Source organism: Protobothrops mucrosquamatus, unplaced genomic scaffold (genome assembly GCF_001527695.2).
Source record: "Protobothrops mucrosquamatus isolate PMUCROS unplaced genomic scaffold, P.Mucros_1.0 scaffold154, whole genome shotgun sequence".
NCBI lineage: Eukaryota > Metazoa > Chordata > Lepidosauria > Squamata > Viperidae > Protobothrops > Protobothrops mucrosquamatus.
Genome location: NW_015386518.1, coordinates 185,906 through 199,312, shown reverse-complemented (window position 1 = coordinate 199,312; position 13,407 = coordinate 185,906). Strand labels below are relative to the sequence as shown.

The 13,407-nt window shown below is 47.3% G+C and overlaps 1 protein-coding gene across 11 annotated transcripts in view; it reads right to left on the bottom strand.

The window, feature by feature from the left end:
- Nucleotides 1-1,948: 1,948 nt before the first annotated feature.
- Nucleotides 1,949-13,407, bottom strand: part of TPM3 (tropomyosin 3) — a 28,872-nt gene continuing 17,413 nt past the window's right edge. For 2 of the 11 annotated variants that reach the window (XM_015813366.1, XM_015813369.1), the window contains 4 exons: nucleotides 11,244-11,319; nucleotides 10,042-10,104; nucleotides 9,409-9,478; nucleotides 1,949-2,054 (listed from right to left, as the gene is read on the bottom strand). In XM_015813366.1, the coding sequence (XP_015668852.1) occupies nucleotides 1,972-2,054; nucleotides 9,409-9,478; nucleotides 10,042-10,104; nucleotides 11,244-11,319 (292 nt within the window). In that variant the 3' untranslated portion in view covers nucleotides 1,949-1,971. Of the gene's footprint in view, nucleotides 2,055-4,304; nucleotides 4,385-7,578; nucleotides 7,662-9,408; nucleotides 9,479-10,041; nucleotides 10,105-11,243; nucleotides 11,320-13,407 lie in introns of those variants that run through there. The other 9 variants (XM_029283610.1, XM_029283613.1, XM_015813365.1 and 6 more) reach the window with 5 other exon arrangements.

Here is a 13,407-nt window from a genome sequence, read left to right as displayed (position 1 = left end):
GGGATTTATGGGATTTGCCCAGAAAGAGCGACGAGGCGCGTTGTGAAACGAGATCGGCCGTCTCTTGAGCTGCAATACTGCAGGCGACTTTGAGAGGGCAGCTGGGACACCCCAAACTCTGGCGTTTGCTGCCACCTAGAGGCGGTGCCAAGACTTGCAACGCAAAAAAAAGAAGTTCAATGCAACATCTGGGCAGTCTAGAATAGAAATTGTGGTCTTGAGGGTGGACCCCAAATTTGGAGGGGTGGATTAATTTCTACCCTTTATGGCATAATGGCAGCCTTGGTAGCCTCTGGGTTGTCTCAACATGTTGACCCCCAAACTTGGGTTAATGAAACAGTCAACGGGTTGGGCTGAACCACCAACGTACCTGGACTTGACTGGAGTTCCTGTGTGGTGGTGTGAATTTAACAAGACACTCTGCTTGTTGACTTAAAAAATATCACCCCTGACTTAACAATTGTGTCCAGAAACATCATAAAATGGGACAAAGATCACTTAACAAACGTCTCGCTTAGCAACAAGAGATTGGGGATTCAATTCTGGTCGTAAGTCAAGGACTACCTGTACTGAACACACACCCCACGCCCCCACCGGTAAAAATCCTAGTAAAAAAAATAACAAAGGGAAAGAGGGAATGTTTCTGTTTATTATTTCCAAAAAAAAAGACAATAAAAGACCAAAGCTTTTTTTTAGTATCAAAACATTTGATATAATTTCCTAATTTCTCCCTTCCCCCCCCCTTCAAATACACACACTGGCTCTGAAAAACCACGGCAGCGTATAGTGTTCCTCCTATGATACCCAAAAGGCCTGTACAAAGATGCATTAAAAAAAACCCACAACCTTTAGGGGATCAATTTTCAAGAGTATCGAGGTGTCCCGTACGTCCAGTTTCTCTTTAAGACAGAACAATCAGCTCCTGGCTTAGAAACAGGAGAGGGAGGGGAAAACCCCCCACACACATTCAGGAGCACCCAAAAAAGTTAAAGCCCCCCCCTCACAAAAACCCCTATGCACAGAACACCAAGCACCAAGAAACTTTAATCTAAGTGGGAAGAAAACGTGGGTTATTCAGATATAGTGTTTCCCCCAAAGTGTCAGAAATTAAGTGCAGAAAGGAAAGCAAAGGAGCTTCAGAACGATTTACATGGGTTTAAAGAAAAGAAAACTTAAAAAAAAAAAAATACACGCATCCCGATTACGCTTTTTTTTAAAAAAAAACATCGTTCTTTTCCCCCCAGCTGGAAAAAAGTTATAAAAACACGGGTTAAAACAGCACCTCAGCCCGACTTATTCCTAAAAAAAAAAAAAAAAAAAAAAGCCAAACCTAAATATTCAAAAACTGGAAGGGAGAGAAGAGGGAAGGATTGACTGCTCCTTGCGGAGGTTAACCCCTCGTCTGCTAGCGGACGCTACAAAGCTTGGCTGGTTCTTCGGACCAACGATAGGATTTGCGGTTACCCGACCGATCGAACTGGCCCCGTCCGATTCAGAGGCAAACAAACGAGCACATCAATTAAGCTTCAAAGCTGAGCACTGGGGGAGCCTTCACAACACATGCTCGGCAAGGGAAGGCTGGTTAAACCGAAATGCACATCGCACATAATCTCGCGCCTTAAAAAGGTGCATTTCAATCAGTTGCTCGCTCTCTTGTAATCTTTCTGGGGGGGGAGGTTTCCTATTTTTTTCCCTTCCTTCTGGCTGGAAATTTGGGAATTGTCTAATGGACAAGGAAGAAAATACAAATAAAAGCAGGGCAGAGTTTTTTTTAACTACGTTGGCCCCAAACATCAGGAATGTAATTTATGACTTTTCCCCTCGAGAGGGCTTAGAGGTCAATTTTGTGGTTATTTTTTCCCCTCCTTGAAAGAAAAAAAAAAGAACAGAGCCGAACTCGGCAGAGAATGGCTGCTCAGGAGGGCCGTGGGGTGGAGAAAAGGAGTTGGGGAGGGGGCTGCCGAGGGTCTTTTACATGTCGTTCAGATCGAGCAGGGTCTGGTCCAACATCCGCTGCGTGCACAGATGCTCCTCTTTGGTGCATTTCAGCTTATCTGGAAGGAAGAACGGAAAATGTTAGTTGTGCTTAAAGGGGGGGAAAAAAGCTTTGGCTCTCTGTATTTCTTCCCCCCCCCAAAAAAATAGGGGCACCCCTGGCAATGCGAAGCTTCGATTGGCGAGGGTCGTGCTTCTGCTCCCCTGCTCCATGAATAAGATTTTCTCTTATTCATTTATAACCCCATGCGGTCCTCGGTTGCCGATCCGTCTTGCCCAAAGATAAGCAGAGCAATGTGTGGTGTGCGCTGGAAAAACAGCCCCGCAAAACTCAATCCGCATAAGCTTCCTCTGCCCATTTCTGCAGCGGGCTGAATCAAGGTTTAAGGAAATGGCTCGGCTGCTTCTGAACAAAGACTTGGAACCATCTTTACCAATAAAGGAGAATATTTCTCGCTCGAGGGAGAAACAAAGGGTCCTTGGTGGTCTCCGAGCCGGGTGGCTTTCTTGCAGACGTTTCACGACCCAACTAGGTAACCTCATCAGTGCTAGAAGGCGCATTTGCAGCAAACCCCACTAGGACAGATGACGATCTTCCCTAGTTTGGGTCATAAAACCACCCGGCTCAGACAGCACCAAGGACGACTCCCTTCGTTTCCATTTTTCTTGGCAATGTTGAAAGCTCAGTTATTGGTTTCAAGGCCACGTTCCTCCAGAAACCCTGTTCCAAATCTGGGACCACAAGCGAACAATTTCTGGGTTCGGGTGACCCACAAAGCCCGCACGTGGCTCTGGTGACAAAACACAGGTGTTTTAGCTTGCACTTTTGTGAAAGAGATGTGCATGCCCTTTTAACTCCTCGCCACGCACAGCTTTCGTGAACATTTGGGCAAAGGGAGTTGTGAGTAGTAGTAGTAGTAGTAGTAATAGTAATAAATAATAATAATAATAATAATAATAATAATAATAATAATAATAATAATAATAATAATAATAATAATAATATGATAATGATAAAGCAGCAGAGAATCTGGTGCTTAGGATAACATGCAGGGACAAAGGATCCCGCCTCCCGGGCTTTTAAAAACGAATCCTCGTAAATTATAATAAAATCATCCGTGCCTTCCCTGGGGAAGCAAACCGAGGTTCATACACACCCACAAGAACACCCACATCAGGCAGGGCACTTTGTCAGCCTGGCCAGATCGTGGTTTGTTCATTTAAATTCCTATTTTGGGGCGGGGGGACCTCGATCCTGCAAAATAGCTGAGCTGAGAAAGCGTGAATGACTTCAAATTCTCCCCAAAAGTTTGTCTGACCAGGATTAGAACTCAGACCTTCCATTTCTGGGGCCTAAGTCTTCCCCGGTGACCCTCCGAGGCCAAAGCCGAAAGCCTGCCGTGTGCAAAGCAGAAATTGCTAGGAATTTGGGGAAGAAATAGGGCTCCCCCAGAATTTCCAACTCCATAGCAGCAGGAAGGAAAATACCATTCAGAATCCAGTCCAGGCCAGATAAAACAGCCAGAAGTGAAAACAGCCTTTTATTAAAGCAATAAAGGAATTTTTTTTCCAGTGCAAAAAATAAATAAAATAAACCATGCTTCCTATACAACTAGTTGCCTCTAACCGTTTCCAGCTTCCGTTATCACCCACCGGACGTAACTCCTGTAGCCACGGATCATCCTTGCCTGTCCGCTGAAGCGATGCCAGGGGGGGTCGAGATACCTACCCTCTTGCCAAATCCAGGATTTTTTTGTTTCTGTTTTTCCTGTCTGTTGGGCACCGGCTCTCAGTTTAGAAAGGGTTTTGCCGTCCAAGAAATAAAGAGACGACCCCAGGCGTATCACAAGTGGGCCAGTGGTTTTTTATTGAAAGACAGGAAAGAAAAGTTGGAAGGAAAACCGCGTGAACAAGCCGATCCATGCAAACGGAGCTTTACGGACAAAGCGGAAAATGAAGGCAGCCACGGGGGGGGGGGGGGGTGAAAAAAGGCCTGCATTAGCAGCTCTGCACCCCAGGAAGGAAATATTTCTCGAACACACAACTCTTAATTCCAGGCATTGGGTCTATTTAAGAGCCAACGGGCTGCGATTAGTGTCATTTTTCAGCTCAGAAAAAAATGCGCAGATAAAGAGTGGAAACTTCCAGGGTTCTTGAGCATTTAATCGCCCTAAGTGGGGAAAAACGGGGTGCTCGGCCTTCAGAGGTGGGTCTCCCCCACCCCCTTTTAGCCTGCAGCCACCCAGGAATTTGGGTTCAAAAAGAAAAAAAAAATCAAATCGGTGGACCCGTGTTTTTTGTTTATTTTTTCAATCGCTCAGATCATGCAGGGTTAACTTCAGCTCACTAGCTAGCATCCGGTTTTGCTCAAGCTGGCTGAAGAGACGGTCTGGGGTGGTGGTAGAAGGTGCCGCCGCCCCCCCCAGAAAGGAAGAGGGCGAGATTAGCGGGGGAAGAGGGGAAGAGAACGAGGAGAGAGAAAGAGGGAGGGAAAAGAAAGAAAGAAAAAGGGAAGGTTAGTAGCCCCAGAGAGAAGCCTCCCCTCCCCACCAACACGTTCCAACTGCAAATAAATCAGGATTCGGACTCTCAAGGGGCACCTGGAGAGGACCAGGAAATACATATATTTATATTTCCTATATATAAATTCGTAGTGCTTGGGTATGGTTAGGAGGGCACCGACTTTTCTAGGCTGCCCTATCTGTGTTTCCTGGTAAAATACATGGGAAAATCCCATTGGAGGAAAATTGGCTTTGAAGCTCCAAATTGGCTTTGCAAGCTCTGAATTGGCTTTGAAGCTCCGAATTGGCTTTGCAAGCTCTGAATTGGCGTGGAACCCATAACCAAGGCCTTTGACCTCAAACCAGGGGGTCTCCTGATGTCTATTAGCAGCTGTATTTCTTCCTCTGCTGGCAGCTCGTCCTGGCTAATCCTCAGGCCTTAAATCGTGTGAACAGGTGCCACTTCTGCTTTTCCACTTCCACTTTTTCCACTCCAATGGGATTTTCCCATGTATTTTACCAGGAATTTGTTGGCGATGTCCATTTTCCTGTATGACCTCATGGTGACCTAACCCTAACCCTATAGGTTTTCCTGCCTGAGCAAAGGGTTGGACTAGATGGCCTCCAAAGGTCCCTTCCAGCTTTATTATTATTACTTAATAACCGTGTGACCAGCTTAACAACTGTGGAAAGGGCGTAAAATGGGGTAAAATTCACTTAACAACGGTCTGGCTCAGCCATGGAAATGTTGGGGGCTCAGTTGTGTGTCGTAAGTTGAGGACTGTCTGTTATCGTTGAATGGGACCCCCAAAGAGGGGTCTCCTTTTATGTTGGGGTCCCGGTGTTACAGATCAGATTCCCCCATTCCCCAAAAGTTGGACGGTCCTGATCTTGAGGTCATTCTCTAAGCATTAAAAACCCAATTTTTCAGAGCATTGTAACTCCAACAACGGGTTGTAAGTAGCTCTGTTGTAACTTGGAACCGTCACAAATTGAGGACTCCCTGTAAATCGAGAGCAGTTGTCTCCATCCCAACCCCACAGTCCTAAGAAGTGGAGGTCCGAAGAACAAATGATACACAAGCCAACATTAGTGCATTTTGCTTATTTTTCCAAGGAGGGCCGTACAAGGGGAAAACCATGTTGTGTCCCAGGCAGTGCGCAGCTGCAACGCTTCCGTTGCCGTGCCCCAATCCGGCGGCGCTCGTCTCCTCCTGCTGCAAGCTAGTGAGCAGAGGGGGGGGGGACTCTCTGCAGAGAAGCACACACACACACACCCCATAAAGCCACCCAAGAAAAGTCCACAGATCACAAAGGTGGTTGTGTTTCGGAAGAGGTGTGCAAGACCAGACAGCCGTCTCTGCCGGAGAGTGGACACTCGTGTAAAAGATGAGGCTTCTCGCCCCCCTCCCCCCTCCTGGCATGGGTGCACGTGAGATGTGGGGCATGTGGGGGGGAGAGGAAGGAAGGAAGGAAGGAAGGAAGGGAGGGATTAGAGGACACAGGAAGGATGGATTAGAGGGGGAAGGAAGGAAGAATCGGGGAGGAAGGAAGGATTAGACGGAAAGGAAGGAAGGCAGGAAGGGTGGATTAGAGGAGGAAGGAAGGAAGGAAGGAAGGAAGGAAGGAAGGAAGGAAGGAAGGAAGGAAGGAAGGAAGGAAGGAAGGAAGGAAGATGAGGACCCAGGTGTACATTTTTTTATAAAAGGGCGACTTCGAAAGCTGCAGGCCGAGCCGGTAAGCGGAGCTTTGGAATCACCGGTTTTATCTATGTGCAAGAGAGAGAAGGAAGATTTAGGTTTGGGGGGGGAAAGGGGGGGAGGGAATTAGGGCAGCAAGCAAGGGACGAGGTAAACGAGAAAAAGGACACAACCCTTGTGCTGCGGCAACGACGGGTGCGGTTAAGAGAAGCGAAGAAAGGAGCCCGATTCACACAACCATGCCAACACTCGGTGGAAACGTCAAGATTGTTGAGCAAGGTTTCGCCCGACGCCAAAGAGGTCTGAGAACGGTTAGACGCGAGCAAGCCGCACTTGGCTGAGAACACCCCAGCACCACACCTTCGAGAAAGCGACAACACCACACCGGAGCAAGGGGATGTCCTGAGAAGAACCTCTCTCTCTCTTCCCCCACCCGAGATACTCCCTCATGCATTTCCAATACAGGCAGTCCTCGACGTACAGCCAAAACTGAGCCCAAATTTTCTGTCGTTAAGCAAGACACTTGTTAGGCCAGCTCTGCCCCATTTTACGACTTTCCCTGCCACGGTTGCTAAGGGAACCACTGTAGTTGTTCAAGTTAGCAACACAGTTGTTAAGCGAACCTGGCTTCCCCATCGACGGGGCTGGTTAGGAGGTCGCAAAAGGGGACCACGTGATCCCGGGATGCTGCAACCGTCACAAATATGATCCCCTTTGGCGGCCTTTTGACCAGCCAAGTCAGTGGGGAAACCAGATTCACTTAACGACCAGGCGGCTAATTTAACAACTGCAGCAATTCAGTCAAAACAACGAAGGTCGTAAAACGGGACAAAGAAATTAACACATTCCTCACTTGGCAACATAAACTTGGGGCTCATTGTGGACGTAAGTCAAGGATGACCCCGTTAGTGGTCGGGTGTTGCCGAATGCTGGCGTGTCACCCCCCCAAAAAAAATTGTGTGTCTCCTTTGACACGCACATCCTAGGTTTGTCGTAGAATGACATCCAAATCGGGAGTCCCGATTCCTCTGCGGTTGCTTTGTGGCACCATGCTACAACCAACAGCAGCGCGGAGCTGGTAAACGACCCACAGGCGTGCGGCTCTTATAATAAGAGGTTAATATCCCCCCCAAAGCTGAGACTGAGGGTTGAAGGACAGTCATGCGCCCCCAAATAGTAGGGGTGTCCCCTGCAATGGCCCCTGGAATCGTGCACGGGACTGCAAGTTAGAGAGCATTCAAGGCACCCCAACCCTAAACCTTGCACAACTTCGGAGATGTTCTGTTCTTCCCCTGCCTTCCCACACCCCAGCACACACAGCATGCCCAACAAAAGGCCAACACACAAGCCCCCCCCCCTCCAGCTCACTGCACACGTCGATATTTACATGGAAGTCATATCATTGAGGGCATGGTCCAGTTCCTCGCTTATGGCTTTGTATTTCAATTTCTGAGAATAGAGTTCATCTAAAAAAATTGGGGGGGGGGAGATCATTACAAGAGGGAACAGAGGGGGCCTCAGGAGAGTCCAGGTCAAACAGGGTTGGTTTTCCTTGAGACAAGCTAGAAGGGTCACCCCGATCCAGCCATTCAAGAAATTGCAAGGATCCTACTACCATTTTCTAGGATTTCAGAAGAGAGGGGAAAAAAAGAGAAAAACTTCATAGATTTGTTTAAAACTTGCTGTTTATGTGTGCATTGTGAGTTTTTGCACCAGAGACAAATTCCTTGTGTGTCCAATCACACTTGGCCTATTCTATTCTATTCTATTCCATTCCACTCCATTCCATATTCTATTCCATTCCATATTCTATTCTATTCTATTCTATTCTATTCTATTCTATTCTATTCTATTCTATTCTATTCTATTCCATTCCATTTCTACTCTACTCTACTCTACTCTACTCTACTCTACTCAGCTAAGGCTGCAACGAACGTTAAAAAAAAATCTACTTTATCTCCCCGAAACGGGACCCACCCGTGTCCAGAAAGAAAAATAAAAAATAATAACTAAATCCAAGTTGTCGCCTCCTCAGTTATTTTGTGCTGGCAACACACAGCAAAGGGAAAATGGGGTTGTTGTTTTTTTCTTTTCCAGATTTTGCCCTGCCCCACTTCATTTGAATTTCGTAGGGAAACAATGCCGCTCTGTTTGGGCCCAGAACGGCTGGAGAAACAACTTCAGGCCTCAAGAGATGAGCTCTTTCTAACTCTCTTGACCATTTTACATATAAAAATATATGTGCGAGAACAGAAGCCGGGACCCGCCACTTCCCAGTCTGAAATTTTGCAAAGTACGATGGGTGTCGGATATTTGCATATTCTTCCTTTATGAGAAAAACAATTAGCTCTCCCTCTAAGGCACCAAGGCGTGGCTGACACAAAATCTCTTGAGAGAAACAAAGAGATCACGCGTGTGCTAAACTAAAAATATCCAGGGACCGAGACTGCAGGAATCTAATCTTGAGTCCCTTTCAATAAATCTGGTTAAAGAAGACTGCGGGAATCTTGCTTGGCCGTAAACAGCGGGCTGTAAACATCTGGCTGTCTAGCATCTGGATCCAACCATGGAGCTCACGTAAAGTTTTGCCTGTGGTGTGCACGTCTGGATCAGAAGTGAGAAGGCTGCTATTCTCCAGATGATGTGATATTATATGGTATTTCCGGCAGCTTAAGGCACCCCGGTGATAGATATTAAATGTTGAGGCTTGAGAAGATCTGGAGGACCACCTGTTCTTCACCCTTATTCTGAATTCTGGGGGTAACCAGAATTTCACAAAGCCCCGTGCCTTAATTGTCCCAAAGGAGCTTTTTCAAAAGGCCAACTGGATTTTGTTTCTCCTTGAAGAGGTTTTTCATCCAAGAAGCTTCTTCAGTTCTGATTGAATGGCGGATGGATTTATATTCCTTGGAGTCATCCTCCGAGAGTCGTTGAGGCCACTTGAAGGTTTATCTGTGGTCTCCAAATGGCCTCCACCACTCGGAGGGAGTCCTAACGACCAGAGGGCTCCTAAAAAAAATACCAGTCTTTCCATCCTCCACCCTTCGGTCAGAACTGAAGAAGCTCCTTGGATGAGAAGCGAAACTTCTTCACGGAAAAACAAAGTCCGGTTGACTTTTGAAAAAAAGGCACCTTTGGGACAAAACCATGACCTTGGATGACCGAGCATCTCCATGGACACCATGTCAGAACTACTTTTCAGGTGAAACCTACCTTCCAGATCATCAATGGTCTTCTCCAGTTTGGCTACTGATCTCTCTGCAAACTCAGCCCGGGTCTCGGCCTGTGGAAGGTAGGAGAATGCTAGTTAGTTGTGGAAGGTGACCAGGTTCCTGGTTGAATTATGCAACAGTTTCAAACCAGTAGGTAGAAAAGTAGTTACACGATCCAAACAGAGTAACAGAGTTGGAAGGGACCTCAGAGGTCTTCTAGTCCAACCCCCTGCTCAGGCAGGAAACCCTAGACCATTCTTAAAAACCTCCAGTGATGGAGCACCCACAACGTCTGGAGGCAAGTCGTTCCACTGATTAATTGATCAGGGACTACAGAACAGCACATCTGGAAGGGACCTTGGAGGTCTTCTAGTCCGGCCCCCTGCTCAAGCAGGAAACCCTATCCTATTTCCGCCCAATCTCTTCTTGAAAACCCCCAATGTTGGAGCACCCATAACTTCTGGAGGCCAGCTGTTCCACTGGTTAATTGTGCTCACTGTCAGGGTTCCAATTCAGCGTTAATAGATAATCTGGTCGTGTTTGGGCTTTGCCCCCCCCCAAACTCAAATCTGTGCTTTGCGCCCTTATTAGCAAGATTCTCTCTCCGACACATCCAGCCTCACACGCCACTCACCTCTTTGAGTTTGTCAGTCAAAATCTTGATTTCCTCTTCATATTTGTCCTCTTTTTGGGAGTACTGCAGGAGGAAAAAAAGAGACGCTCAAGATTCCGCTGGAACCGCGTGTGTCACACTGGCACGTCATCCCTCAGAAGTCGGGTCCCTGGTTGGGGGTAGAGACGCCCACCCTGGTAATGTTGGGGTTTATTCTATGCCTCTCAGGTAGAAATATTTCAGCTGCTCTCTCAGCCCCCAATGAGGGAAGCCGGATTCCTTAACGACTGCGTGCTTCACTTAACAACCACAGCCAAAACTGTTCATAAAATCGGGTGCAACTGATTAAATGACCGCCATCGCTTAGCCACATATATTGGGGCCATAAAACGAGCACTACCTGCAACTCTATAAACATGTCATAAGTATATATTTTTTTTAAAAAAAGACAAGATGCTTAGGAATTTATATAGTTTTATCTTCTTAATATTGTAAGCTGCCCAGAGTTATCCTGGGTAAGACAGGAGGCAAATAAATTTGATAGTAGGTAGGTAGGTAGGTAGGTAGACAGATAGATATGGATAGGATACAGATAGATAGGTAGATAGGTGGATGGATGGATGATAGAAGATAGAAAGATAGGTAGGTAGATGGATGGATGGATGATAGAAGAAAGATAGATAAGATGGATAGATAGGATACAGATAGATAGAAGACAGATATGATAGGATATTTAGATAGATAGATAGATAGATAGATAGATAGATAGATAGATAGATAGATAGATAGATAGATAGATAGATAGATGATAGATAGATTGATAGACAGACAGACAGATAGATATAAACAGACAGATGTGAGACAGATAGTCAGACAGATAGATAAATGATAGATGGATAGATGATATAGGTAGATGATAGGTATAGGTAGATGATATAAAATAGATAGATAGATAGATAGATAGATAGATAGATAGATAGATAGATAGATAGATAGATAGATAATAAAATAAAAAAGCTATGGAGAGTTAGATTTATAACAGCCAAAATACAGGTAACACAATTAACCAACAGCTGACCCCAAGTGGGTCACTCACGGTTGTTCTCTCAGTAGACCCAAGAACCCAAAACCCCCGAAAAGGCCACACAGGGATTCGTGATTTTATTTCCAATCATCATCATCATCAAGATTTTATTTCTAAGCAGGGAGAGCCCCCCCCCTACCTTCTCTGCCTGAGCCTCAAGCGATTTGAGGTTGTTGGTAACGTTCTTCAGTTCTTCTTCCAACTCTGAACATTTACTGCGCGGGGGTTGGCAAGGCGGAAAAGAAGGAAAGGATAGGAAAAAAAAAAGAAAGAAAGAAAGAAAGAAAGAAAGGGCCAGGGAGGGAAGGATGGACAGGAGAGAGAAAGACAAAGAAGTGAATCGTTGGGACTGGGGAGGTGGCGGAGACGTTGAAGAGATCCTCTCTGGGACTTTGGCACCTGGTTGCAGTTATAAAATATGAAAACCTGCTGCTACTTTTTGGTGGAGGGGGGGGCGTTTTCAGAAATAAAACAAGCCCAGGGATATTTTCCACCAATTTTAACCAACGATTTACCTGCCAGTCACACTGGCGTCGTTCTGGACTTACGACCGTAATTGTGGGCTCAATTACCGTTGTATGTCGAGGACTATCTGTAGAATCCCACTATGGAGAAACACATCTGATTTTTTTTCCCCTTTTGTGCCTGGTTCTTCCCCCTCTTTTGTGGTTCTTTTCATGCTAAACTTCCTGCTTAGAACCGCAAAAAAAAAAAAAACCCATGCTCTGGGCTTCCACAGCCTTAGTGGGAAGGGTGATGGGAATGCCAAGATGCCAGTCTTAATAATAATAATAATAATAATAATGTTGGAAGGGACCTTAGAGGTCATCTAGTCCAACCCCCTGCTCAGGCAGGAAGCCCTATACCATTCCAGACAAACGGCTTAGGACAGCCAAAGTCCCAAGGAGTAACTATATGTGGGCACCAGGGCCAGGGGGGCAGGATATATACAGCTTGCAAGCTGCAAGGATGGGTCCCCAGGTGCCCGGCTGTGCCAGAATCTGGCGGGGGCTGCCTGGCCCAAACCAGCCACGGCAGAAAAGCAAAAATGTAAAATTAAACAGGAGGAAAAAGCGGACTGGAGACAGCCAGATCGGGGCGAGCAGAGCCCGCGAAGCATCCAAGGCAGCAGAGGACAGTAGAGACGTGCACGAAGGAGCCGGAGAGAAAACGAGAATTTTAAGAGCTTCGGCGCTCCGGGAAGGCGAGAGAGAGAGAGAGAGAGAAAGAAGGAAAGAGATTAGTACCTTTTCTTCAGCCTGAGAAAGGAACTTCAAGTTCTGATCCATCAGCTGGTTCTGCTTGTTCATTTCTCGCAAACGGCTGGTTTAAGGAGGGCCGGGAGGCGCGGGTTCGAAGGGGAGGGGGGGCCGGAAAGGATCAGCCGCGGCGACGGCAGCGACAACGGGGGGGGGGAAGAAGCAAAGCAGCCGTAAAAGGGCAGGCGGGCGAGGAAAAAAGGGAGAAAAGGAAAAATAAAAAAAAATTGGTCACAACAACACATGCTTGGCGGGCAGGGAGCGGATTCGAGGGGGTGCGTGCCACGGGGTTTGGGGTGGATGGGGGGTGGAGAAGGGACTCATTACACGAGGCCAAGAAGCTCAACGGGGGTGTACGTGTGTGTCAAAATGAAAGCCGCAACTCCAGGTGTGGTTGTGTGGAAAGTGGCTTAACGCAGCCCGTGTTGGTGCACCCATCCTCCCCGCCTGTTCAGACATGCAACCGGCGGTCTGGGGCAGGAGGGGGGGGTGTCTCCAACATTGGCCACTTTAAAGACTTGTGGACTTCAACTCCCAGAATCCCCCAGCCAGCCATGCTGGATACACATCTTTGTTCCTTGGTGAATTCGGTTGGATACAGAAGTCCAGAAGTCTTAAAATGGCTGAGTTTGGAGACCTGGCTGGGGAATTCTGGGCGTTGAAGTCCACAGGTCTTAAAGTGGCACAGGTTGGAGACCCCCGGTTTGGGGAGAGAACAAGACTGCTCAATCGAAGCAGGAAGTGGGGTGAATTTTAACAGCCGGTGTCCAGGTGCTCGGGGGAATGCGAGGCCCGCCATGTCGGAGTGGCCAACACAATGGGGTTGTAGGCTTTGAATGCGGACGTCTCCCTGCCTCCAGTCCCACCGCGTCCTTCCGGGAAAGGCCAAGACGGAAGGAGCAACGTCCAACTCTCTCCCCTTCCACCCTCCCCAGCTTCAGGCCTCATCTAACTGGGAATGGGGGGGGGGAGAGGCAAAAGCCGCTGGTGTTAGCGATCCATGCGGGGCAGGTCAGAGTGGGGGGGGGTCATGCTGAAGGAGCT